Consider the following 26,907-nt stretch of genomic DNA (forward strand, 5'->3'; position numbering starts at 1 on the left):
GACATCAAGAAGAAAGGTAGTACGGATCAAGTTTAAATCTGTTGAAGATCCATTTGTGGCACAAAAACGCCACTCCAATATGCATGGGGTCCATGTTTACATTTCACACATGTGACAATGCAAGGAAGGGCTCCAAAGAGATAAAACTACTCTCTCGCCGAAAGAATGATCTCCCGTGCTCATGCTCGAGGGAGCTGCCCTCTCTGATACAAACATGGAAACACTTAAGTGAACTGAGGCAGCGAGGCCGATACAAGTTCTTTGTAATACGGGAAACAACATCTCAATGAACATGCTATATTAGCATGGTTCAAATGTTAAAAGTACAATAGCATCACTTGAATTTCTCAAAACTACCCCTGACCGAAATGAAGATAAATTCGTAACAGATACCTCCATTAGTGGTGTTTTCCAAGAGATACAGGTGAATGGAGTTGGGCCAGTTTCCTATTCTGGAACAGCTACTATCTATTGTGTGTGTTTTTTTCAGTCTCTACAGCACTGTGTGAGCAAGGATTTAGTCATATGAACCTTATACATTCCTTATCATCATTAGATACAAACATTTTGTGTGATTTGATGATGTGTAAAATGAATGGAGTTGGAGTAAAGAAATTTCATACTGCAAGGGCGTGTGAACCAGTGGTTATTTTAGTAGCCAGACCACAAGGCACATCCACGATGACAACCAATCATGCAAATATTAGATCATTATTCTGTAAGATGGTAACAATGCACATCCCACTAACGACTTTTACAGTGTTCTGAGATGCCAAGGTGCTGGAATTTTGTCCCTTACATGTTCTTTTATGTGCCAGATTATCTACCAACACGGGGCTGTAAGATTGTTAGTTTATGTTCAATATCTTTTGAATTTTGTAAAATGAAGCTGACACTAGCATTTACAGCTAGTCCTACTGTATTTCTATAATATTTCCGTACTGTTTAAATGTTAAGATTAGAAAAGTAATACAGAGGTCAACGTTAAGTGGCGCAACTCAATTATTTATAAATATAAGATTGATGGAATCCTTGTTGGCTCATAAACTTTTGCGCTGGCTCCTCAGTTCAAAGAAAATTTCTGCACCCCTGATTTAGAGTACATAAACATACTTCCTATTTACATAAATATTACAAAACAATGAGAAACTTGGCTAATAATTACAATAGTCTGGATCTAGAAACTTACTTGAAAACATTCATTTGATGCAATTGTTGGATCAATAGGACGGATGGTGCTGTTTTCCAGAGTCCACGCATTTTAGAACTGATTCAAACGTAGTCGCTTGAGGCCAAAGATCGGCCTCTATATCAGCTCTGTTCTTGTACTTCGTTTTCATTTATGTGAGAGCAGAAAAAGTACACTCACACAAGTAAGCCATCGTGAAAGGCATTAAAAGCAGTACTGCCTTTCTAGAAATTACAGGGTATAGGGGACATGCGTGGATGCAGGCATGTAATTATGATACAGGGTCTTCAAATAAGTCACAATATACTTTGTTTAGTTGATCTTCTTCAAGGGAGGCAGTTCGTGTCCAGTTTCCAAGAAAGTACTTTTGATGCATGATATTTTTCTCAGTCAGGGGCAGAAAATATTGTCTGAGTACGGATCCCAGCAATTCTGGGTGTTTTATCATTACATCACTTACACTGTTTGGTAGTACAGTGAGTTTCTCTCATCGGTTGGCCGGCAGGCGCGCCCATCTGCCTGTCGTTGACTCATCACTTCCCATTACACAGTGCAGCGACAGCTTGGGAATGCCCACACTTCGCAGTTCAGGTCCGTGCATAGAACATGTATTAAGTGTTGATCGGTCGCTCAAACTGCTCTAGAGCTGTGAAGTGTTACTTTGGGGTATAACTCTCATAATGCCTCCAGATGTGTACACGGTAGAGGAAAGGGTATTTATGTATGATAATTATGTGAAAACAGATTCTTGCAGGGAAGTCGTTAGGCGATTTGTAACACAATTTTCAGGTGCGCACACTCCATATAGAGAGACCGTGCGGAAACTCGTAAACAAATTGGGAGGAAATCGTTCTTTATTCGATAAGAAGTGAAGTGTTAAAAAAACGTGTACTTAACGAGGAAAAAGTAAATGAAATCGCAGAAAGATCAGAACATACGCCTACAAAATCCCTAAGATGACTTGGACAAGAAGCTGGGGTCCTGAAAAGCTCAGCATGGCGGGCAACAAAAATGTTCAAATTGAAATGTGTGTCATAAGGTATGAGCTTATTTTCTTAATTCTTATTTTCTTAGTTTTCATTGTTATCTCATGTCATGCATGGATAAAGTGAGTGAAGTGCTGTTCTTGTCACTATGGCGCAGAGCGGGGAGTGTTGAGTCGACGGGAGGTAGAATAGCTGGGCGTGCCTGCCGGCCAACCGATGAGAGAAACTCACTGTACTTCTTCATTTATAGACAGGAAAACATGAACTGTTGGAAAATAATCTTGGTTTTGCTGATTCAGCATGTCCATATACTAATTTTCTTTATGTTCTATCTACGAGGGTAGGAACTTTAACAGTGAGAACTATTTAGTTACAACTGATACAAAAGAGATATGTTACCAAGTTTTACTGTCCTTCAAAGTAGTCACCAGCATTGTGTACAACCCGCTCCAGCGATGTGGACATTGTAGGATACCTTTAGCAGCACCTGTTATGTTCATAGTTCGAATGGAGTGGTCTGCTGCCTGACGAATCACTGGAATGGTTCTGAAGCGAATGCCACGAAGTGGTTCCTTCATCCTAGGAATCAAGTCAAAGTCACAAAGGCTTAGGTCCAGTGAGTATAGTGGATGGTACAGCAATTCTCCGCCCCATTGACCGAACAAATCAGCCACAGCTTGTGCTGTATGCAGCCGAGCGTTGTCATGCAAAATGATGGGTGGGTTCCGCAGAAAGTGTTGCTTCTCCTTTCTGAAAGCTGGTCACAGGTTGTGTTCCAAAAATGAGGAGTAATGCTGCGCACGGACGGTCTGCTGTGGTGGAATGTTATGCGTTAGGATAACACCATCACAGTTGTACATGAGAATAACCATAACTTTCACGCTGATGGGATTTCTTTTTTATAACTTCTTGTTTTATGTCGCACTGAGACAGATAGGTCTTATGGTGACAATGGGATAGGAAAGGCCTAGGAGTGAGAAGCAACTGGCCGTGGCCTTAATTAAGGTACAGCCCCAGCATTTGCTTGGTATGAAAATGGGAAACCACGGAAAACCATCTTCAGGGCTGCTGACAGTGGGGTTTGAACCCACTATCTCCCGGATGCAAGCTCACAGCTGTGCACCCCTAACCGCACGGCCAACACACCCTGTTGATGGGGTTCTTACGAACTTTTGATCTTCATGGTGACCCGTAATGACACCATTCGATTGGCATTTTAGCTGTGGCTCTTTATGATTTTGCCCATGTCTCATCCAGCGTAATGATACAGTGTAAGAAAGCCTCTCTTTCACGCTCATAGTACTCCAAGTGGTTACAAGCAGCATCATATCACAACCATTTCTGCATTTCTGTCGAATCACGCGGAACCCATCGTGATGCAATTTTTCTCATGCTCAGGCATTCCTTCAGAATGTGAAGCACAGTTGTATGCGTTAATATGGTGTTTCAGGCCAGCTCACGAATCATATGGCATCGATCAATATCCAGTAATGCAGCAAGGCACTAGGACGACCTGGCTGACGCATGTCTGCCACATTTTGGCGTCCCTTGCTGAAGGCTTTTACCCACTGTTCCACTGTTCTGTAAGGAATGCAGATTCCCCGCAGGCCTCTTGGAGACCTTGATGAAACGACGATGCTGTACGACTACTGACACATTCAGTCTTTATCCAATTCCACTGTTCCTGTTTTGAAAACATAGTAACAACACTACCTTAGACCGCCAGCTAACACGAGGCTCTGCTCCTCTCACCAGTTCGCATGCGCGTGATGTGGATAGGGAGAGTCCATGCGCTCTGAGGTAAAGTAGGTACGTAACTAACGTGTACTATCAGCGATATTATTAGGTTCTGTTGTATGGCGTCTCTACAGCAGTGTTGCCACTATTAAAGTTCCAACCTTCATATTTTGTCTTGGACTGTGAAGAGCATGACTTGCGTTCCTTGCAGACTTGAATTCAATTCATTACAGTGACATCTCCTAAATAAGCAAGTTTTGCAAGCCACGAGAAATCCTTGAAGAAGTCATTGAAGTTGCATATCCAATCAGGAAGAAATAGTCAAACTTCATCTCCCAATTCAAGTCATCAAGTCAACATGTTGACTCTCTACTACCACCTAACCCCTGTATGCAACAGCAAATGCTCATGGTCGTTGCCCATCTCCTTGCAGAGCTCCAAAAAATTATTTGGAATTTAGAGGCCTGGCTTTGATTAAATTAATAAGGTTCACAGCTTCTTTCATCACATCATCCAGGTCTGAGGGTATGTCGCGAGTTGCTAGCGCTTCACAATTGTTTTGTTTCTCCAAGTATAGTATTTCCCATCAGTTTTGCTGCAATGGTATGTGGGTAGCCATGTTTTACAATTAATAGGAATACTTGATACAGTGCTAAAACTATGTTTCCCTTATCCCCTGTAACACTGTCCATGAGTACCTTCTTCTATACATGAAGTTCAGCGAGTTTATTGTGAAAGTAGTAGTCAGCTGCATTATCTTGCATGGTTTGGATACGTCGTTTTCATTTCGATAGTTTCATACACTTGTTAGATAAAATGTCACCACACAACACACACACTGTGGTTTTTCATCATACCCAACATTCAGCACAGTAAATCCCAGTTCCAGGTCTTAATCATCATATTTACGACGTTTTTGCAATCATTCAACAGTTTTCCAGCTGGCGATTGAGGTTTCCGGAACACACTCAGTTGCATCACTGTTCGAATGAGACGCACTTATATTAACCTGTCTAACCTGCAATACATATTATCATCTGCGAGTACTATTATACGGTACTTACACTATATTACTGTTGGCTTCTGAATTCCTGAAGTCTGAGTACGTGGAAGATCACAGACAGAGTCTCTATGTTAACATGAAATAATGGGCCTGTTAGCAGCAGGTGACACACTAGACTGTGTACCAAATCAAACTACCAATGAAGACATCGCATGCTATCTATCAGCCACCTTAAGTTACTACCAGTCCGCTGCTAACTTGTACCATCTATCGCCCAAATTAGGAGTTAAATTATACCATATATAACTTATATGGTACAACAGTGAAGACAGTCCCTAAATTTAAAATAATGATCTATGGATAGTATGAGTGTGTGTGCAATAAAATTTAGCTCTTTAAGTACTTACAACTTACATTATTATTGCAAACCTCTTGGATTATCGACGCAGCCCCTCAGGGGTCCCCATACTACAGTTTGGGAATGGCTGGTCTAGAGGACAATACAAGCTACTGTGTCCAACTGTTCTCAACTGCTATGAAGCTGAAAGTTTAATATATCATTCTTCACAAGATTAAACAGCTTATAAGATTACTAATCCTATGCTATTTACAAGAAAGATGAATGTTGCAATACTCACCAAAATGGGTAGGTAGCTATGTATTTTTTCCTGAAGGTCCATTTCAGCTCCTTGCTCACCAAATATGGGTACCAGTTCTTCATTTTCTTCACCACATAGACGACACAAATTAGTAGATACCAATCCATTCCAGACGTTCACTTCAGGATTCGTTTCCATGAGCTCATAAGAAGGGCTACTAATAAATAAACAAACAAATAAATAAATAAATGAACAAATGAATGAATGAATGAATAAATAAATAAATAAATAAATAAAGTGGTCTAAGAAAATAAACATTTTTATCTACATCATATCACATGGTAACCTATTTGAAGATGGCAGTGTATGAAGATATGTTTATTTATTTGTTATTTGTTTTGCATCACACCGACACAGACAGGTTTTATGACAACTTTTGGATAAGACAAGAATTAAAGTAATTTAAGGTTAGTCCGTTTCTAACAGTTTTCATCTTTATCTTTTAGTCTAATCCCTTTCCCTGCATATTCAAATTCTTTTTTTTTTTTTTTTTTTTTTTTTTGCTATGGGCTTTACGTCGCACCGACACAGATAGGTCTTATGGCGACGATGGGATAGGATAGGCCTGGGAGTTGGAAGGAAACGGCCGTGGCCTTAATCAAGGTTCAGCCCCAGCATTTGCCTGGTGTGAAAATGGGAAACCACAGAAAACCATCCTCAGGACTGCAGACAGTGGGATTCGAACCCGCTATCTCCCGGATGCAAGCTCACAGCCGCGCGCCTTTACGCGCACAGCCAACTCGCCCGGTCCCACAGTAAGACTGAAGATCTGTCTGGTGTAGAAATCGAAAATCATGGAAAACCGTCTTCATGGCTGCTGACAGTGGGCTTCAAACTCACTATCTCCCAAATGTAGGCTCATAGCAACGCGACACAAACCACATTCCAGCTTTATCTTCATATTGTGATCTTTCCTACTTTTAAAGACACCACTCAAACTTATTCGTCTACTGACGTCATTCTATGCCATCTCTCCACTGACAGCTCAGAACATACCACGTGAGTAAAATTCTTTCAAGAATAAAATTTACTGTATCCACCTATTGAATACAATTCACAGTTTATACTGATAAAATTCTACATGCAATACATACACTTTTTAGGTACATGTTTCGTGCTTTTTTTGGTATCTTCAGCCTTGACCTTAAGATTGTCAATAATCACTATAAACTGTGAATTGTATTGAATAGGTGGATACAGTAAATTTTATTCTTGAAAGAATTTTACTTATTGTTATCCACAATACGGAACAGACATGAGATTTGTTACTTGTAACATACCACTTAGTCGAGCAGCCCGTCTCCTTTCTCCCAAGTCTTCCCAGCCCAAACTTTGCAACATTTAATGCTACTCTTTTGTCGGAAATCACCCAGAACAAATCGAGCTGCTTTTCTTTGGATTTTTTCCAGTTCTTGAATCAAATAATCCTAGTGAGGGTCAAATACACTGGAACCACACTCTAGTTGGGGTCTTACCAGAGACTTATATGCCCTCTCCTATACATCCTTACTAAGCTAAGCTAAGTAATCTCAGGACAGGCTCTGAAGGCCTTTGGAGGGGCGGAAGGTAATAGCTTCCACTATCCGTAACCTCGACACTTCATGGGGTAGAGTGGTTAGCTCTACGTCTGTTTACATCCTTACTACAACCCCTAAATACCCTCGTAACTATATGCAGAGATCTATACCCCTTATTTGCAATTATATTTATGTGATTACCCCAATGAAGATCTTTCTTATATTAAAACTGAGAGGACTTTTCCTATTTGTGAAACTCACAACCGGACTTTTACCCCATTTATCATTATACCATTGCCTACTGTCCATCTCACAACATTATTGAGGTCATTTTGCAGTTGCTCACAATCTTGTAACTTATTTATCACCTACTCTGTAACAGAATAACATCATCTGCAAAAAGCCTTATCTCTGATTCCACTTCTTCATTCATATCATTGATAAATATAAGAAAACATAAATAAATGTCCAATAATACTTCCTTGAATAATTTCCCTCTTAATTATTACACGGTCAGATAAAGCTTTGCCTGTTCTAATTCTCTGAGATCTATTTTCTAGATATATAGCCACCCATCCAGTCACTTTTTTTTTTCTAGTCCAATTGCAATCATTTTTGCCAGTAGTCTCCCATGATCTACCCTATCAAAACGATACAGTCCATTTGACCTCCTGAATCCAGGATATCTGCTATATCTTGCTGGAATCCTACAAGTTGAACTTTAGAGAAATAACCTTTCCTAAACCCAAACTACCTTCTATCGAACGTTATTAATTTTGCAAACATGTCTAATATAATCAGAAGGAATGCTTTCCCAAAACTTACATGCTATGCATGTCAAACTGACTGGCCTGTAATTTTCAGCTTTATGTCTATCACCCTTTCCTTTATACACAGGGGCTACTATAGCAACTCTCCATTCATTTGGTATAGCTCCTTCATGCAAACAATAATCAAATAAGTACTTCAAGTATGGTACTATATCCCAACCCGTTGTCTTTGGTATATTCCCTGAAACCTTATCAATTCCAGCTGCCTTTCTGGTTTTTAACTTTTGTATATTACTGTAAATGTCACTGTTATCATAGGTAAATTTAAATACTTCTATAGTATTAGTCACCTCCTCTATCTGTACATTATCCTTGTAACCAACAATCTTTACATACTGCTGACTGAATACTTCTGCCTGTTGAAGATCCTTGCATACACACTCCCCTTGTTTATTAATGATTCCTGGCATGTCCTTCTTGGAACCTGTTTCTGAAGACTTAAGGTCTATCAAGATGGGCCACTGATTAATATTTAGGTTTCATACTGCCAGAATTGAAATACACATTTACAAATTAACTAAAATTGAAGTACATAAATTTTCAAGTGAAGTTAGTAAAAAGAACACCCTATCTTCCGAATTGTACATGAAGTTTAATTTATTTTAAGAATGATTTAATATAGTCTGATATAAAAGATCATATCTATATTAGCAATTTTCATTAAAGATAATATGTTTTGTTTTCAGTGAAATATGTTCTAGACCATTAGATTATGATAAGAAATTATACTTTTTTGTCTAATCTAGAAGCTTTTAATTTGTGTGATTGTTTCAGTCACCTGGTAAGCTTTGGAAAATTCCATGTACTGGTGTACAATGATGGCGACGATGATCATAATAATGATGATGATGATGATGATGATGATAATAATAATAATAATAATAATAATAATAATAATAATAATAACAATAATAATAATAATAATAATATGTGGCCTCAGGAGAGGCCAGAGGCCTGCTGTTCGTTTAGTACTTAACAGAGACATTGGCCCTTTTAACATGTTGCAAGCCAGGATAAAACGCATTTGTATCAGTTAATATCTCAATTTTGAAAAAAAAATTGCATTGGCCCTTTTAGATCCAAGGCACAGAATTGTTGAGGAGTGTGAAAACAGGTGTTTTAAAGGTGGTAAAGAATTTTAAAATCCCACTGTATTACAACAAAAAATAAGGTGCAGATTAGAAGGAAATAGGTTTGGGCAGTGGCATGCAGTGAACATGTTCATTATCCCAGCTGAAATTTAAAAAAAGAAGATAAAAGCAATCACAGCCCCACCACATTATCCTTTCCACCCGGTGACACTTCGTAATCGTACAGTCATGGTTTTCACAGAAATATACTTATTTTTTATTTTTTAACTTAAAATTCTAACCTAAACTGAGTGAGCAAAGGTTAGCAGGTATTTTACTGTAGCCAAAGCTTTACAGTTTCACTCACTTCTGAGTGACAACGGGCATGGGAAAGTACCATATTCCTCACGACAAACAACACCGTTATATTTATGAAGAATGTCACAGAATGCACAAAAACTTCACCTATAATAAAAGAAAAACACATTAAATTTCCTGTTTCATCCCCCAACCACCCAAGATTCTGTTCTACTGCAAACATTTTAAATAGTTTCTTTCCATTATTGTTGCATTCTTTATCTTTATGTCTATTTCTCTATTGTATTCTGAATTTTTTCACCCACCGTTGTATTAAAATCTCCCATTATAATTATTTTCGCTTCTTCATTCTTTAATTGAATCTAATTTACTTCTCCAATAAGGTCACCAAAGAATTTATTTTCTCAAAAGGAGACTCCATTGAATGGTTGTAGAAGAAATTGATGAAAAATTCTCTCCCTCCCTTCTTTTCATTATCTTCAACCAAATCAGATCCTCCGTGCCTGAATCCACATGCTATACTTCGGTTCTATATTCCTTCCTTTATCAAGACTGATATCTCTCCCGGATGATGTCGCTTTTTTTACTCTCCTTTGTTTTTATTTACTCCAAATATTACAACCTGATATGTATAATTCACAACCTACCAGTAGCCAGGTTTCGATCATTTCTGCAATCTTATTACCTTGCATTAATTCTGTGATTCCATCATTTTCCTGTTTACCCAATAGTCCTTTGATATTTATTAATACTACGTTCCATCCTAGTTACTGTATTTGCTTGTGGGTATATCTGCTGTACTGACTGCTTTGCTACATGTAATCCGTGATTTCTCTAACTGTATGATGGAACCACTTGGTGAACTAATTATTTCCTCTTCTATACCCCTCTCTTCCTCCATACCCTTCATCCCCTTTTTAGTCCAAATGTCCTTTAAATTTGATGCTACCTTTCTTTTTTTTCTTTTTTCTCCTGAGATGTCCTCCCCCCACTGGAAACTGCCTTGTCTTCAAGTGCAACTTGCCTGGAATGAAGATGTCTCGAGCTCTTTAGTGAGTCATTATTGCCTCTAGTTCCACTTTGCTCAGCAACTGCTGCTGCTGACAATTTAACGCTCCCATGGTTGCCTGCTGTGACAATGACCTTTCACATTGCTGATTCCTCTGGTTATTGCTCCATCTCCCGCAGCTGACTAGCAGATCACTTTCTTGACCACGAGTTGCCTAGCCTGTTTCTGCTTTTATGTATGTTGAGTCCTCAGTCCGGAAGGCTGGTTTGGACCTCAACAGCATCAGCCTTCATAGGTGGCCCAGGCATTGGTGAAGAAATGTACTAGGGAAACGAGGAGTGAGGTAGTTTCCCGTTGCTTTCCTTACTGAGCCAGAATTTCCTATTATATCTCAGTCTGCCAAGCCCACTGAAATGCCCGCACCAACCGATCCTATGAGCAACATTCTCTCACCATTCATAACAGGGACTGGCTGCATAACGAATGGCATTACTAATATCATTCACACCTCAGTCACTTTCATGCTGTCAAAGGCCAAGGATTAGACTGAGACAGATCATTGAAAGTAACAAATTTGTTCTAGCCCACACCAGAAGACACAGTGCACTGTAAACACTAGCTCTTGCCAGCAAAGGCATTTTAGGCATTTTTTCTGCTTATAAATGTTTTTAGTCCTGAATTCAAAATGTGCCTAAATGGATACGTAGTGTTTTCATATTTTTCAATTCTTCAGGTCAAGTTTTTTCCTAATGGAATGAGGACTGTCGAGCCAAACTGGGCACAGAAGTGAGTGGCAGAGAAGACTTTTTTTTTTTTTTTTTTTTTTTTTTTACCAGTTGCTTTACATTGTGCCGAAACAGATAGGTCTTATGGTGACGATAGGACAGGAAAGGGCTATGAGTGGGAAGGAAGCGTCCGTGGCCTTAATTAAGGTACAGCCCCACCATCTGCCTGGTGTGAACATGGGAAACCACGGAAAACCATCTTCAGGGCTGCCAACAGTGGAGTTGGAATCCACTATCTCTCGAATACTGGATACTGGCCACACTTAAGCGATTGCAGCTATCAAGCCTGGTAAAGATAAGACCAATGGCTGAGCATGGAAGAGTAGCAATATTAGAACTCCATGTCAAACCACATAGTTCACAAATGATGTTATTCTAAGTGTTCAATTTTGCAGCAATATCTGCGGCATAAGTGTCAGGTCAGGATCATCCTGCTACTGTATGTGACAGGCGGTTCTACCTACGACTGCCTGAAAAGGAAGAAGTAATTGGACCATATGGATATGAAGGAGAGAAACTAGTTGAGTTTTGTGAGAGGAATGGAATTACTGTGGGAAACACGATTTTGGAATGAAAACGGCAGGAAAATGAAGATATGGTTGGGGGTGACAAAAGAATTAAATCAGTAATTGATTACTTTTTGGTGGAAAAGGCAAATTGCAGACAACTGATGGATGTAACAGATTTACCAGGAGAAGCATTTGATGGAGATCATACAATTGTGATAATAAGAATGAGTGTGGGGAAAATGGAAAAATTAAAAGAGGTTAAGAGATAGTAAAATAAAAGTGTGGAAATTAAAAGATAAGAAAGTACAGAAATAATTTATGGAGAGACTGAAACAACAAATTCCAGTTAGTGAAGTAGGAAATGTGGAAGATAAATGGTACAAATTTAAAAGAGCATTTGTAAGTGGGGCAGAGACTAGCTGTGATAGAACATCAGCGTGATTGAAAGAAAGGCGATACCGTGGTGTTATGAGAAGATGAGAGAAGCAGTGAAAGAAAAGAAGAAAGCATGGCAAGAAGAGATAGAAAAAGAAGAAAGCAAAAGGTAGTATCTGGATTTAAAAAAAGGAAATACAGTAGAGTCTCGCTCATCCGACCTTCGCTTATCCGACATTCCGTGTTATCCGACACTGTTAGACTTAATTTCAACTTTTGGTGGAGACTAAATTCAGACACACCCGCTGTGGAGGGTGCGACCAGGGGACAAGCACTGGCCTGAACGCCGGCGGTAGGACTGAGTTTTTCTCAAGGACAGGTGCAGTGAGTCTTCAGTCAGTGTAGTATTGGTTGGGTGCGGATGTTATAGTTTTCATATCCTATGTGAGTATGGCGAGTAAACGGAAGAAAGTGACTGTTTCTATGGAACACAAATTGAGTGCATTAAAGAGACTGGACAAAGGGGAAACTCTTCAAAATGTGGCTTCAGATTATGGTGTTGGACGTGTTACAGTAGGAGACTGAAAAAAACAGAGGGAAGAAGTTGAAAAGTTGTGATCTACCAGAGCAGAGAAATACAATGAAAAATGTCAGTACGAAAAAGTAAGTGAACCACTATTTCTTTGGTATCTCAACACCGGGAAAAGGGCCTGCCAATATCTGGCACCATTCCTGCCAGTGCTGGGTGGCGTGATCGGTGGCAAAAACGGTACGGTATTAGGTAGCTTAATATCTGTGGACAAAAGTTTCTTTTCGTAAGACATCTGGAATGTTTTCGTTTAATACTGCATGTACTGTACAATTGAATTGGTAATTTAATAAATAGAGCACCGTAAAACACGTCATTGTTTTAGCCTTCCTGTCTGTTTCAGTTCATTTTCAAAGTTATTCTGTATTATCCGACATTTTCGGTGATCCGACGTACTCCAGGTCCCGTTTACGTCGGATAATCGAGACTCTACTGTATAAGAAACTGGGAAGAGAAGAAAAGTTGGGAAGAATGTACACAAAAGATGGAAAGAGATGGAGTTGGTAATAAAAGAATAATGTATGGAATTATATGGAGTAATAGGAAAGAAAGAGTTTATACAAAGCTAATGAAAGAGGAAATAGGAGAGTTACAGGCAAAAAACAGTGGAGAAGCTTCTATCATTAGCCATCAGCTTCGGGGACTGAGCACGTGCACAATATGAGCGACACCAAGCTTCCTCGCCAATTCCTTTGTGGTGACCTTTCCTCAGGCACAGACCCCGTGGTGCCCCTTTGAAGCGTTATAAAGACCAGCTTAACCTTCCTCTAGTCGCTCACGGAGATTTCCTCCGGGCCGATTACATTTTGCACGGTACTGAACTTCTCAGTTGAACTGTTGGTCTCTCCACCCCTATACCTTTCTCCTTGTTCATTTGGACTCATCTTGTCAGCATTTCGGCACGATCGTGCATCCTGTGAGCAAGTGTGGGATCATTGTTGTGACAAGTGACATCACCTGGACGTTTCCTCCGTGTGCAAATAACCTTATATTTGAGTGCGTATTATTTATTTTCTACGTCGATGACTTTGTTGTTCTGTTCTTCTAAACGTATTTTAGAAAAATATTATTTCATATTTCATATGATGTGATCGTCGTAGGTAATATCATAAGACCATTCGTCACAGTTAAGGTCTACAGTATTCTGATTTCAGATCAAACAAACTGTGTAAGAATAACCTACTAATACTTAAAAGGGTTTCTTTTAATTATACCGAAGAATACTGCAAACAAACATGGCAAAACAACATCTCAAAAGATGAAAATTACGCGCATTTTTAGCCCCGGAGGTAACCTCCATGCGTGACTAGTAACGTAATAATTTTTGCACGACTAAAGAAGGGTTAAACAAACCACAAAGGTCACCAACATTAGCTCTCAAACCACACATTTGTCAAGGATCTCTCGCTTTGGCGCCAAACCATGTTTACTGCAATAGTGTCGCAGTTATGAAGAGGTTAAACGACAGTTATGCATAGTTCATCAGATGCAGCCTCGTCCTACCCCATCCATCAAATGTAATCTATCTGTATGGATGCATATTTCATATTAGAATTGGCTTGTTTAATCATCAAAATACAAGCACAAAATACTTCGTCGAAGTGTTCGGACAAAGTACTAAATATTTGCATTTCTCTGGAGATGAATTCATCTTAAGTTCACCGGACAAAAAATTAGTCAACCTTATGCGCAGGCACAGATGGCGCAGCGAATGAGTTCTGTGTTCAACTGCATGCACACTGCCTCTGTGTGAGCATTAGGCAGTAGCGATCAGCGAAACATTGATGTTTCAAGCAGACAGTATACGTCAACATGGGTAGATGAAAGTATAGAGTATCAAAGAGAGGCAATCGTATTTGACTATGCCCATGGCCATACGGTGCATGAAGTTGCTGGATTTGTTGGTGTTTCACAGTGGACTGGTCAACATGTCTACATACACTGGTATACTCCACATGGCCATGAAACACGTCGTCAGAATTGTGGTTGGAAAAAGATCCTGACAGAGAGGGACCAGGGACGTGTTTCACGGCTTGTAAATCAAAATCGCTTCCAAACTCAACAGGAATTGCTGTAGTCAGTGAATGAAGGTCCATCCCAACCTGTTAGCAAGAGAACATTGCAACTGGAACTGCACGCAATGAACATTTGGAGTTGGTCACCCCGCAAGAGGCCATTGCTCACAAAGTCACGTAAAGCTAAGCATCTTCAATGGGCATGGACTAGAAATCATCAAATGTGGACAGTAGCTGACTGGTGTAACATAATGTGGTCTGACTAATCACATCTTTGCCTATATTCCAATGACACACATCGTCGAGTGCACCGGACAAATAATGCATTTCATCCTGGATGTGTGCAAGGTCAGGTTCAAGCCGGAGGTGGGCCTGTGATGTTTTGGGGGTGTTTCTTACATCATAGATTGAGCCCGCTCACTGAGGTGACCACTAACATGAATCAGCATGTTTGTTTAAACATTCTGGATGATCAGGTGTTGCCTTTCAGTCGACATCTGCATGATGAGTATGCTATTGATACCCCGAATTTTCAAGATGACAACAACACAGTTCATCTGGCTGGATGCATGTGCGACTGGTTTTATGAACACTCCCCCCACCCTATCACATCTCGATTGGCCTGAAAACTCAGCTAACTTGAACCCCATTGAAAATGCAGGTAAAACGGCGACATCAGCATCCCCACAATTCAGTGAAATTGCGCAATTAAATCATCAGTGAGTGGCTTAACCTGGATGCGAAATACCTGTACAACCTTGTAGACTCGCTTCCTAACCGAATCCAGGCAGTTATCAAGTCCAGAGGTGGAGTAACACGGTATTAAATGATGGTTGTAATGATTTCATCAAGGATGACTAATTTTTTGTCCAGTGAGCTTATATCAGTTACAACAAATTTCCTTTAAGTTATAAGGCTGGCCCTATAGTGTAGGGGTGGAATGCCTGCCTCTTATCCGGAGGCCCTGGGTTTGATTCCCGGCCAGGACATGGATTTTTACCTGGATCCGAGGGCTGGTTCGAGGTCCACTCAGCCTACATGATTACAATTGAGGAGCTATCTGATGGTGAGATGGCAGCCCCAGTCTAGAAAGCCAAGAATAACGACCAACAGGATTTGTCGTGCTGACCACACAATGCCTCATAATCTGCAGGACTTCGGGCTGAGCAACGGTCGCTTGGTAGCCATGGACAGAAGAGTATGAAAACCTATACAAAGGATTCTGTGAAAGTATCAGTCATGAAATAGCAGATGAGTTGCTGAGTAACATCGACACAGCTAGACGTATAAAGTGGACTCAGACCATTGAATCCCTGGACTTCAGTACATCAAGTAGGAAAGGTTGGTCTTTGCTCAGAAAACTAGGTGGTGGCACCCTACGAGATCGCACATATGATGCTGTTATCCCCAACCAAGTTGCACCCAACATCATGACCACTTTCAGAACTCCTCAAGTCCAAGCACATACTATTGCGGCTAAGAAGAAATTAAAGGCAATCAAAACAGCTTGCAAAGCTGAAACTGAATATTCTCTACCTTTCAGCATTGAAGAAGTAACGACTGACATAAAAGAAATAAAACCAGGGAATGGCATGGGATTTGATGGCATTCACGCAGAATTTCTTTCGCACTGTGGCAAGTATGTAAAAAAGTGGCTGGCCAAGTTCTTCATAAACATTCTGCAAATGGGCAACATACCACATAAAATGAAACGAGCAAAAATCATAGCCTTACTGAAACCAGGTAAACCAAATGACAAGCCAGAAAGTTATTGACCCATAGCTATACTTAGTACATTATATAAACACCTGGAAAGAATGATGTACAATAGAATATGTCACAAAATCTTTGAAAATATACCGGTCGAACAGGCAGGATTCAGACCTAACCACAGATGCACAGATCAAGTCCTCTCCCTAACAACCTTCATAGAAGCTTGCGTCCAGAATCAAGAGAAATCATCAGTTGTATTCATTGATCTGACAGCTACTTATGACACTGTCTGAAGATAGATAGCTAGTGGCTTTACGTTGCACCGACACAGATAGGTCTTATGGCAACGATGGGATAGGAAAGGCCTAGGAGTTGGAAGGAAGTGGCCATGGCCTTAATTAAGGTACAGCCCCAGCATTTGCCTGGTGTGAAAATGGGGAAATCATAGAAAACCATCTTCAGGGCTGCCGACAGTGGGACAAAGCAGAAAGATGGCAGGAGCATATCCAACAGTTGTATGAAAGTAAAGATGTAGATAATTTGGTTCTGGAACATGAAGAGGCTGATGAAATGGGAGACCCGATTTTGAGGTCAGAGTTTGACAGAGCTGTGAATGACCTAAATAGGAACAAGGCACCTGGAATTGATGACATTCCCTCTGAATTACTGACTGCCTTAGGAGAAACCAGCATGACAAGGTTATTTCATTTAGTGTGCAAGATGTATGAGACAGGAGAAGTCCCATCCGATTTTCGGAAGAATGTTGTTATACCTATTGCCAAGAAAGCCGGTGCTGACAGGTGTGAAAACTACCGCACCATTAATTTAGTATCTCATGCCTGCAAAATTTTAACATGTATTATTTACAGAAGAATGGAAAAGCAAGTTGAAGCTGAGTTGGGAGATGATCAATTTGGCTTCAGAAGAAATGTAGGAACATGTGAAGCAATCCTGACTTTACGTCTGATCTTAGAGGATCGAATCAAGAAGGACAAGCCCACATACATGGCATTCGTAGATCTAGAAAAGGCATTCGATAATGTTGATTGGACCAAGTTATTTATGATTCTGAAGATGACAGGGATCAGATACCGAGAACAGAGAATTATCTACAATCTGTATAAAAATCAGTCTGCAGTGATAAGAATCGAGGGCTTTGAAAAAGAAGCAGCAATCCAGAAAGGAGTGAGGCAAGGCTGCAGTTTGTCCCCTCTCCTTTTCAATGTTTACATAGAACAGGCAGTAAAGGAAATCAAAGAGAAATTTGGAAAGGGAATCACAGTCCAAGGAGAGGAAATCAAAACCTTGAGATTTGCTGATGATATTGTTATTTTTATCTGAGACTGCAGAAGATCTCGAGAATTTGCTGAATGGTATGGATGAAGTCTTGGGTAAGGAGTACAAGATGAAAATAAATAAGTCCAAAACAAAAGTAATGGAGTGCAGTCGAACAAAGGCAGGTGATGTAGAAAATATTAGACTAGGAAATGAAGTTTTAAAGGAAGTAGATGAATATTGTTACTTGGGTAGTAAAATAACTACCGATGGCAGAAGTAAGGAGGACATAAAATGCAGACTAGCACAAGCAAGGAATAGCTTTCTTAAGAAAAGAAATTTGCTCACTTCAAACATTGATATCGGAATTAGAAAGATGTTTTTGAAGACTTTCGTGTGGAGCGTGGCATTGTATGGAAGTGAAACATGGACAATCACTAGCTCAGAAAGAAAGAGAATAGAAGCTTTTGAAATGTGGTGTTACAGAAGAATGCTGAAGGTGAGATGGATAGATCGAATCACGAATGAAGAGATACTGAATCGAATTGGTGAGAGGAGATCGATTTGGCTAAATTTGACGAGAAGAAGAGATAGAATGATAGGACACATCTTAAGACACCCAGGACTTGTTCAGTTGGTTTTTGAAGGAAGTGTAGGTGGTAAGAACGCTAGGGGTAGACCAAGGTATGAATATGACAAGCAGATTAGAGCAGATGTAGGATGCAATAGTTACGTAGAAATGAAAAGGTTAGCACAGGATAGGGTGGCATGGAGGGCTGCATCAAACCAGTCTATGGACTGATGACTCAAACAACAACAACATCTCCTGGTTGCAACCTCACAGCAGCGCCCCTAACCGCATGGCCAGCTTGCCCGGTGATACTGTCTGGAGGCAAGGTGTCATATTATTGAAACTTTTACAAGACATCCCAACCCTAACAATTGGCAATCATGTGAATGAAATGCTCAGTAACCGATGTTTCCAATTACTAATGGGCAATGAGATGAGTTCACAGATGAAGCTAAACAACATCCTAGCCGCTCTCCTGTTCAGTTTGTACATATCAGATATGCCTGAAACCAAAACAAAAAAGTTTGGATATGCTGATGACTGACTACTCGCAATGAGGCATAGAAATCTTGAAGTTACCGAGTCCGTATTGATGAATGATTTAACAATTATGGGTGAATATTTCTGCAAATGGAGGTTGCAGCCAAGTTTTGCTATGAAAGAAGTCTCTTCGTTTCAGCAAAACAACAAGTTCACCAACAAAGAGCTCACAGTCTATGCTTGATAGAATGCTCAGTCACAAACAACACCTAACAGCTACCAAAATAAAAATTCGAAATAACATTCTCCAGAAACTCTGTGACACATTATGGGGATCCTCTGCATCGACATTCCGTACTTCAGCTCTGGGATTGATTTACCATGTTGCAGAATACTGCTCTCCAGCTTGGATTAATATTATTCACACAGGACTTGCTGACACACAGGTCAACCATACCATGTATCTTATAACCATCACAATCAGATCTACACCTACCCTACTTTCTGGTTATCCATACTTAGCCACATACCACCTCCTTCTATGTGGCGGTGAAGTGCACTTGTATGGGACTACAAAAATATCCTCATCTCCCTCTTCATGCTCACATCCCAACAATCAGTAAAGGCAGGCTTCGCTCTCATCACGCATCCCTGGAAACTGCAAGGATGTTAGTTGGCAACGGCTTTAATACTGATGACGGCCGAAGCCACACTGATTAATGCTACGACGGGACAACTTAAAATGCCGTGCATATCGAGCAAGCCACCTTGCTTTAAGTTGCCACACAAAATCTGGTCAGTTCTTCACCGAATAAGAACCAACACTGGTAGGTGTGTCGATTTCCTGCACAAGTGGAAGAAAATAACTACTCCAAGTTATGACTGGCGCTGAAAACAGACTGTTCACCATGTAGTTCAAGAATGTCCTCTGACAGCTTCCCTGGCGATCCAGCGAGTTCCTGGTTTTGACGGAGGCATCAGTAGACTACATTCATGGCCTGGATATTAGTTTGTAATTTGAGTAATAATTGTAAATATTAATTTTTAGTGATGTAGCCATATGCTAAATAAATAAATAAAAAGCCATGGCCCTGTGTACCTTCCCTTTGAATATTTCTGGTATCTTCTTGCCATACAGTACATTCGATGTCTTTTTCCAGCTGAACCATCCCGACCATATCTTGCTCTTTATTTCCTCCTCATGTTAACCATCTTGTTGGATAACTGTATGAAGATATCTGAATGAACTTACTGATGGGATCTCTACTTCGGCTAACTGTAAACACGTTTCGGTTCCCTCAGGTTCAGGAACTCTTGCCTTGCATCTGCTTCCTCAGCTTTCTAGTCCTTCTCTCCATTCCTCTGTAAGTTTCTTCACCTCTGTGCACAGGACTACATCATCAGCGAACATCATGGACCATGGAGCCTCCAACCTGACTCCCTCTGTCAACATGTCCATGACAAGTACAATTAGGTAGTAATGGACTGAGAATGGAACATGTCCATGACAAGTACAATTAGGTAGTAATGGACTGAGAATGGAACCTTGGTGTACTCCTACGTTCACAGGAAAGGATTCTGTAGTTACAGATACACATCTGATCATAGTTCTTCTGCTCTTGTACATGTCTTGGATTAAGTTGTCAATTTGTTCAAATATCTGGGCCTCCGGAGAGATCTCTTTTTTTTTTTTTTACGTCGCACTGACACAGATAGGTCTTATGGCGACGACGGGATAGGAAAGGGCTAGGAATGGGTAGGAAGCAGCCGTGGCCTTAATTAAGGTACAGCCCCAGCATTTGCCTGGTGTGAAAATGGGAAACCATCTTCAGGGCTGCCGACAGTGCGGTACGAACCGGAGAGATCTTTGGCAGCCATCAGAAGTATATATATGTCATCAGGGAACCCACAAGACTAAGCATGGCCATGACGCTATTTTTATGCTAAGGTCCTTCCAGTGCTAACATATAGATTGGAGCTCACCTGGGAGCACCCAATGATACCCGATCTGTGGGCTATTGAAAATGTTAAAAGCTAGATTCCTGAAAAGAATGCTTGGGATATCAAAGACTGGTGCATGAACTAGCTTCAACGTCATTCTTATTGGAAGATTTGATACCAGACTGCAGCTTCCATCTCCAAGACAGGAAAAAGAACCCCTTCGGTTCAGACAATAAAAATTATAAGAAATAGATAATAGACTTTTACTCAACAGATGCTATGCTCAATCAAAATTGGACTGGACCAAATAACGACATGAGAAGTGCTTTGAATCAGTTGGCAGTACACGGCTTTCATCATAAACTATGCGTCCGATTGTGTTTCGTGAGCCATCTGAGCAATGTGTGTGTGTGTTTTTTCTAAAAAATATAAAATCCCATGTGAATGATACCATCTTAACAAATGAACCTAGAAAACAAACTCTCTCCTGAAATACTGTAAAACTTAATGCACATTTGTGTGCAGTATACTAATAATAAACAATGAATGTTTGTGGCAGGGTAGAATACCAGACTCCTGGACTAAGTCCACAATAAAAATTATGTACAAGAGCAAAAGTGATACAGCAAACAGATTCATACAGATGAATTGCTCTGGAATGCACACTCCTAAAGACCCAGTTTGGCTTCAGAGGAGGAAGGTCAACTACTTAGGCAGTTGAATGTCTACAATAGTACATCAAAGAAGCTCTGGCATAACCACATACAATCTTGATTGTCTACTTTAATTAAGGCTTTTGACACAATCAGCTGAGTTATCCCACTAGAGGAGCTATGGAAGATCACTGAGCCAAGCTGCTATCTACTCCCAATCATTACGAATTTCTTTAAGGACAATTGGATAGAGATTAGCGATGGCATCACAAATCATATCCAATAATTCAAACTACCAGTGTTCTCCAAGGTGACACCTGAGTGCTCCGTTTTTCATTGCTGCCACAGCCGACATCGTAGAAATAGTAAACTGAGTAAATGTCAACATCCTAATGTATGCTGATGACATGGTTCTGATGTCAAGCTCACAGTCAGATTTAGAGACTGCCTTTAACAACGCAACTAAATGGGCAGAAGGGAACCAGCTGAAATTAAATGAAAATAAAACTGTCTCTACGAGCTTCAGAAAAAGAAGAAATTGGGGAACATTCCTAATCAGTAAACAACAAATGAAGTTGGTCACAAGCTTTAGATACCTAAGAGTCACTTTACAAACTCCGAGAAATGTGTTCTCCTTACTTCTGTAGTTAAGGATCGTCTAAATCAGTGTCCACCAACTGGCTGACGTGTGATGTCAGAGAGCCTGTGTGACGAAAGAGCGCAGAGTGGTAAGTCTCTTCAGTTGTAGAGTGGGACGAAGGGACTGCCTCGCTTTGTAGTAGGGACATGCTGTGCCGTACATAGTGGTGTTGGTAGTGGTACAGTACACTACATAAGCATGGATGAACCAAGCACATCACAGTGCAACAACCTATCTATGCTTCCAATCTTTTTATCTTTATGGGAAGATCTATATTTATTTGTTGAAAATGATAGGAATGTTACAACTAAATATTTAGTTTGTAGAAAAGAGCTACAGTATGTAAAAAGATATATATTTTTTAGAACTTGTTTTACGTCGCACCGACACAGATAGGTCTTAAGGCGATGATGGGACAAGAAAGGGCTAGGAGTGGAAAGGAAGCGACCGTGGCCTTAATTAAGGTACAGCCCCAGCATTTGCCTGGTGTGAAAATGGGAAAACACGGAAAACCACCTTCAGGGCTGCTGACAGTGAGATAAAATATATAATTTACAACACCAGTACAGTTTGTGTCACACTACAGATTATGATCAATATCAAGGCGAAGAACGAGTATGTGTAATTGCAGAACTGAAAGATAAATTAAATAACCCTGTTGAGCATTCGATCAGCGAGTCAGCAGTTTACTTGAGTTTTAAAATTTCATATTTAACTGCAAAGAAACTTGAACCGTTCAGTGATGGATGGTGAATTTGTGAAGGAATGTTTAATTCTAGCCAGTGAGGAGTACTGTACCGTACCAGTACCAACATGACTATGTACAGCACAGCATGTGCCTACTACAAAGTGAGGCAGTCCCTACGCCCCACTCTACGATGGAAGAGCCTGACCTCTCTGCACTCTTATGTCACACGGACTCTTCGACATCACACGCCAGCCAGTTGGTGGACACTGGTCTAAACGCTGCCACAAAATCAATTAGTGACATTAAATTTCTGAGTCGCCTGTTGCTCACATCCACCATTGAATTATTCCATCTAAAAGTTAGTCCAATAGTAACCTATGGCTTAGAAAATGTATGGATTCACCTTGGAAAGATGCAATTACACAGCAGGCCTATAGAGAAGATGAAAGCATCTTACTGAAAGAAAGTGCTTTGTCTATCAAAGTACACTCCATCACGACTAGTATATCAGCTGTCGAGGGAACTATTCTTTGTGGAAGAGTTGCATTTGAAGCTTCTGCTCCCAGCCACTCTAACTTCTGCAAGAAGGACAGCATATGGCATGCAATGATCAACCGCAATTGGACATGAGGCTACGAGCTGAGACATGTTATGACTAGACTTGTAGTGCACGGGTTTCACTACCGTTTGTAGCAAAGGATGAACTTCCACGAGCCAAGTAGGCAATGTTGGCTCAAAAAATGTGGTAAACTCTGTGTATGATATCATGTTTTTAAGTGCAACCTGAGGGTACAAACTATAATGAAATTCTGTATTGACGACGGTTCATGAGGACCTTGTTCATGCACAGTACTGTGCATTAAAACATTTATTCCGATGTTTTAATTTATTTACCAAAATTGAGTATTCATCATATTACTGTACTATAATCACAATATGATTGATATAATATTCTGCAATTATGTCCCTAAGGAATTTTTGAAAAACTAAAATGCTGAAAACAGGAAGAAAAAAAAAGCGGGGGCGTAGATTATGTTTTCTAAAGGTTAGAAGATTCAACAGAGATCATGATGTATTAAGATTTATTCAACTCTACTCGTTCCTTGTACCCTATTGGGTAGGCCTATATCTAATAGCATTTCAGAGCGCCTAAAAGTAAACCGGCGATTGTAGCCTTCTTTACCGTAAACGAAGAAAGAGTGGTAAAGAAATTCATATCACGGGGATGAGGTAAAAGGCTGCTAGCAAATTCAAATATTAAAATTGGAATTGGAAACTGATAATTTATATTTTTACCGAGAACAATTATCTTAATAGTGCAGTTTAATAATGTATTCTAAGCACGAATCCAGCGCAGAAAATTAGTAAAATGAAATCGACGTTCAGGTGAAAGGAACATGGGTAAGACTACACATTACGGCATTCGAGAATGCTAATATTCCATTCAACAATGCCAGCAACATTAAGTGGGGAAGAGAATCAAGGAAATTAACTGCATTATGATCTAACTTCAACCATAAAAAGAACATTAAAACGTATACAATTATTTTCTACATCGTTCATAAAAAAATAGAGAATTAAATAGATATAATTTCGGAGTTCGTTAATTCATTGCCGCCAAACAGCGTTCAGATTTAACAAGAAACTAATTGGGACTCTTGTGCAAGTTCATCAACGATTTCCTTCTGCATCCGTGAGACGAGAATCTCGCAATGGTCAGGAACACATCTGTCACGATACTGGTGCCAGTATTAGGTATATGCCTCAAAATTTCTATGATAAAACTCACCAAGAATTGGCACTATTCTCCCTTTGGAGCACATATATATCCTACCGCTACCTATCATAAGGACGAGCAGGCAGCATGCTGTCTTATATAGTTTCTCTTTGGTTGTAAACAACTAAAGGATATTATTCCCTGTGAATCTTCAACTTGTTATCATCAAATAAGATAGCAGCATAAAAATATTACAGCATAAATAAACGAAAGAACTGTAAACTAAGCTCCGCACTGAGTCGTTGCCCACGAGATACACAAGGCCGGGAAATACAGCACACTAAACTTGTCCTCGAGATACTTCCGACAAGCGCCGCTAGAGTTCTCTTTACTATTCTGTCTCGCCCGCTCATTGCAACACGTTCATATATGAAAAACTATAAAAATTCATTAAAACTAGTAATTTCAGAAGGCAGCAAAAAGATATGAGATCAAAGATAGACGAAGAGGAATTGTTTGACTTATTTTCTACAACGTATTTCTTACAATATGCTTAAACGAAATAAGTAATTCACGAAAGCAGCAAAGAAATCTGATAGCGAGTTTGTCACTTCTTACCGATTCCTTTAATTGTGCCTCAGAGTATCCGAGAAGCGGATCGAGATTGCGGTCATAAATAACTTTCGGTTTAATCGCCCTTTCACCAATTATCAGCGATCCAATCTTTTCCTCCGCACATCTGATATTTTGACATTCGTATTGAAGCCGCTGTTTGGTGAGCGATGTTATGCCCGTTACGCTATATTTAGCGGCGTTTACCCGTATTTCTCTTTTTCTTCCCGTAAAATTAAATTTGTGTTCGCCTGTGTGGTGTAGTGGTTAGTGTGAATAGCTGTCACTCCCGGAGGTCCGGGTTCGATTCCCGGCCCTGCCACGCAATTTGAAAAGTGGTACGAGGGCTGGAACGGGTCCACTCACCCTGGGAGGTCAACTGACTAGAGGTGGGTTCGATTTCCAGCTCAGCCATCCTGGAAGTGTATTTCCGTGGTTTCCCATTTCTCCTCCAGGCAAATGGCGGGATAGTACCTAACTTAAGGCCACGGCCGCTTCCTTCCCTCTTCCCTGCCTGTCCTTTCCAATCTTCCCATCCCTCCACAAGGTCCCTGTTCAGCATAGCAGGTGAGGCTGCCTGGGCGAGGTACTGGTCATCCTCCCCAGCTGTAACCCTCGACCCAAAGTCTGGTGCTCCAGGACACTACCCTTGAGGCGGTAGAGGTGGGATCCCTCGCTGAGTCCGACGGAAAAATCGACCCTGGAGGGTAAACGGATGAAGAAAGAAGAAGAAAATTAAATTCGTTCTAACAGGAATTATGCTCCTAAATGACCAATTTTAGCATGCTTTTCAATTTGGTTTGCTTTTTTTTTTTGGTCAAGTTCAGATATCGTAAAACTTTATTTTTCTGATTTCATTACCCGTATCCTACTTCTCAATTTACAGATTGCTTTTCTGTAATCTGGTATTTAATTTTCTCATCCGTATTTTTAAAAATAGATTTAACAAGAGATACTCGCAGACTTTCTTTTGATATAGAAACGAGACTTGTACTCCTATTTCGTTTGTGGCTGATGTATGAAGATATGATATGTTCATCGTTATCTGAATCGGAACTTTTACTAAATTTTGAAGGACCGAGCGAGTTGGCCGTGCGGTTAGGGGCGCGCGGCTGTGAGCTTGCATCCGGAAGATAGTGCGTTTGAATCCCACTGTCGGCAGCCCTGAAGATGGTTTTCCGTGGTTTTCCATTTTCACACCTTAATTAAGGACACGGCCGCTTCCTTCCCACTCCTAGGCTTTTCCTATCCCATCGCCGCCATAAGACCTATCTGTGTCGGTGCGACGTAAAGCCACTAGCAAAAAAAAATTAATGGCAATACATCATTTTTGGGAGCTGGACGTTTCCCGCGTTTGACATTTTCCTGTTTGTGAACAGGATACACAATGAAAACAGAAGGAAGTTTGATTGATGTGCTTACACTGAAATCTGTTTTATGAGAAGAATTGCTAGGTACCTAAAGAGATCCTACTATATCACCTTGCCTAGAAATAGTTTGCTTCCATTTCTCCCTTAAACCGCGCTCGGAAGGGAAACTATGGAATATCAATTTCCATGCTTTTTTTAGTGTCATCCGAAATAGAGAGGTACACAATATTGCACCTTCTTCTCAACCTCACAGACACTCACCAACAGAAACAATATTCACAATAAATTGCACAAAATCAACACAGCATCACAATTACTCCGCATATCATAATGTTAAAGTCTGCCAAAGACAGAACGGAAACCTGACATCTAGCGGCCAAACCGTGAACACGGTCGGGCCGCTTTTTCAGCGACAAATTAGTAGCTATTTCACGGCCTTGTATATCTCGTAGGCAACGACTGAGTACAAACCCAAGTTACTGAGGAAGAAGCCAACGTACGAGAAATACTTAGAATCGTTGGAAGATAAAAACAAGAATTCATTTCAAACGGACGTGGAAAGAGAATTGTTGCTGTTGTTGTTTGAGTCATCAGTCCATAGACTGGTTTGATAAAGCTCTCCATGCCTCCCTATCCTGTGCTAATCTTTTCTTTTC

At 40.3% G+C, this 26,907-nt stretch overlaps 1 protein-coding gene across 1 annotated transcript in view; it reads right to left on the reverse strand.

Moving 5' to 3' along the window:
• LOC136874283 (zinc finger protein 585A) overlaps positions 1–24,436 on the reverse strand; it is a 178,337-nt gene extending 153,901 nt beyond the window's left edge. Inside the window, exons 1-2 of the mRNA XM_067147915.2 lie at positions 24,342–24,436; positions 5,554–5,731 (exon numbers count right to left, since the gene is read on the reverse strand). Coding sequence (XP_067004016.2) covers positions 5,554–5,712 — 159 coding nt within the window. The 5' untranslated portion in view covers positions 5,713–5,731; positions 24,342–24,436. The remainder of the gene's footprint in view (positions 1–5,553; positions 5,732–24,341) is intronic.
• Positions 24,437–26,907: the final 2,471 nt, after the last annotated feature.

Source organism: Anabrus simplex, chromosome 1, assembly GCF_040414725.1.
Source record: "Anabrus simplex isolate iqAnaSimp1 chromosome 1, ASM4041472v1, whole genome shotgun sequence".
NCBI classification, from domain to species: Eukaryota; Metazoa; Arthropoda; class Insecta; order Orthoptera; family Tettigoniidae; genus Anabrus; species Anabrus simplex.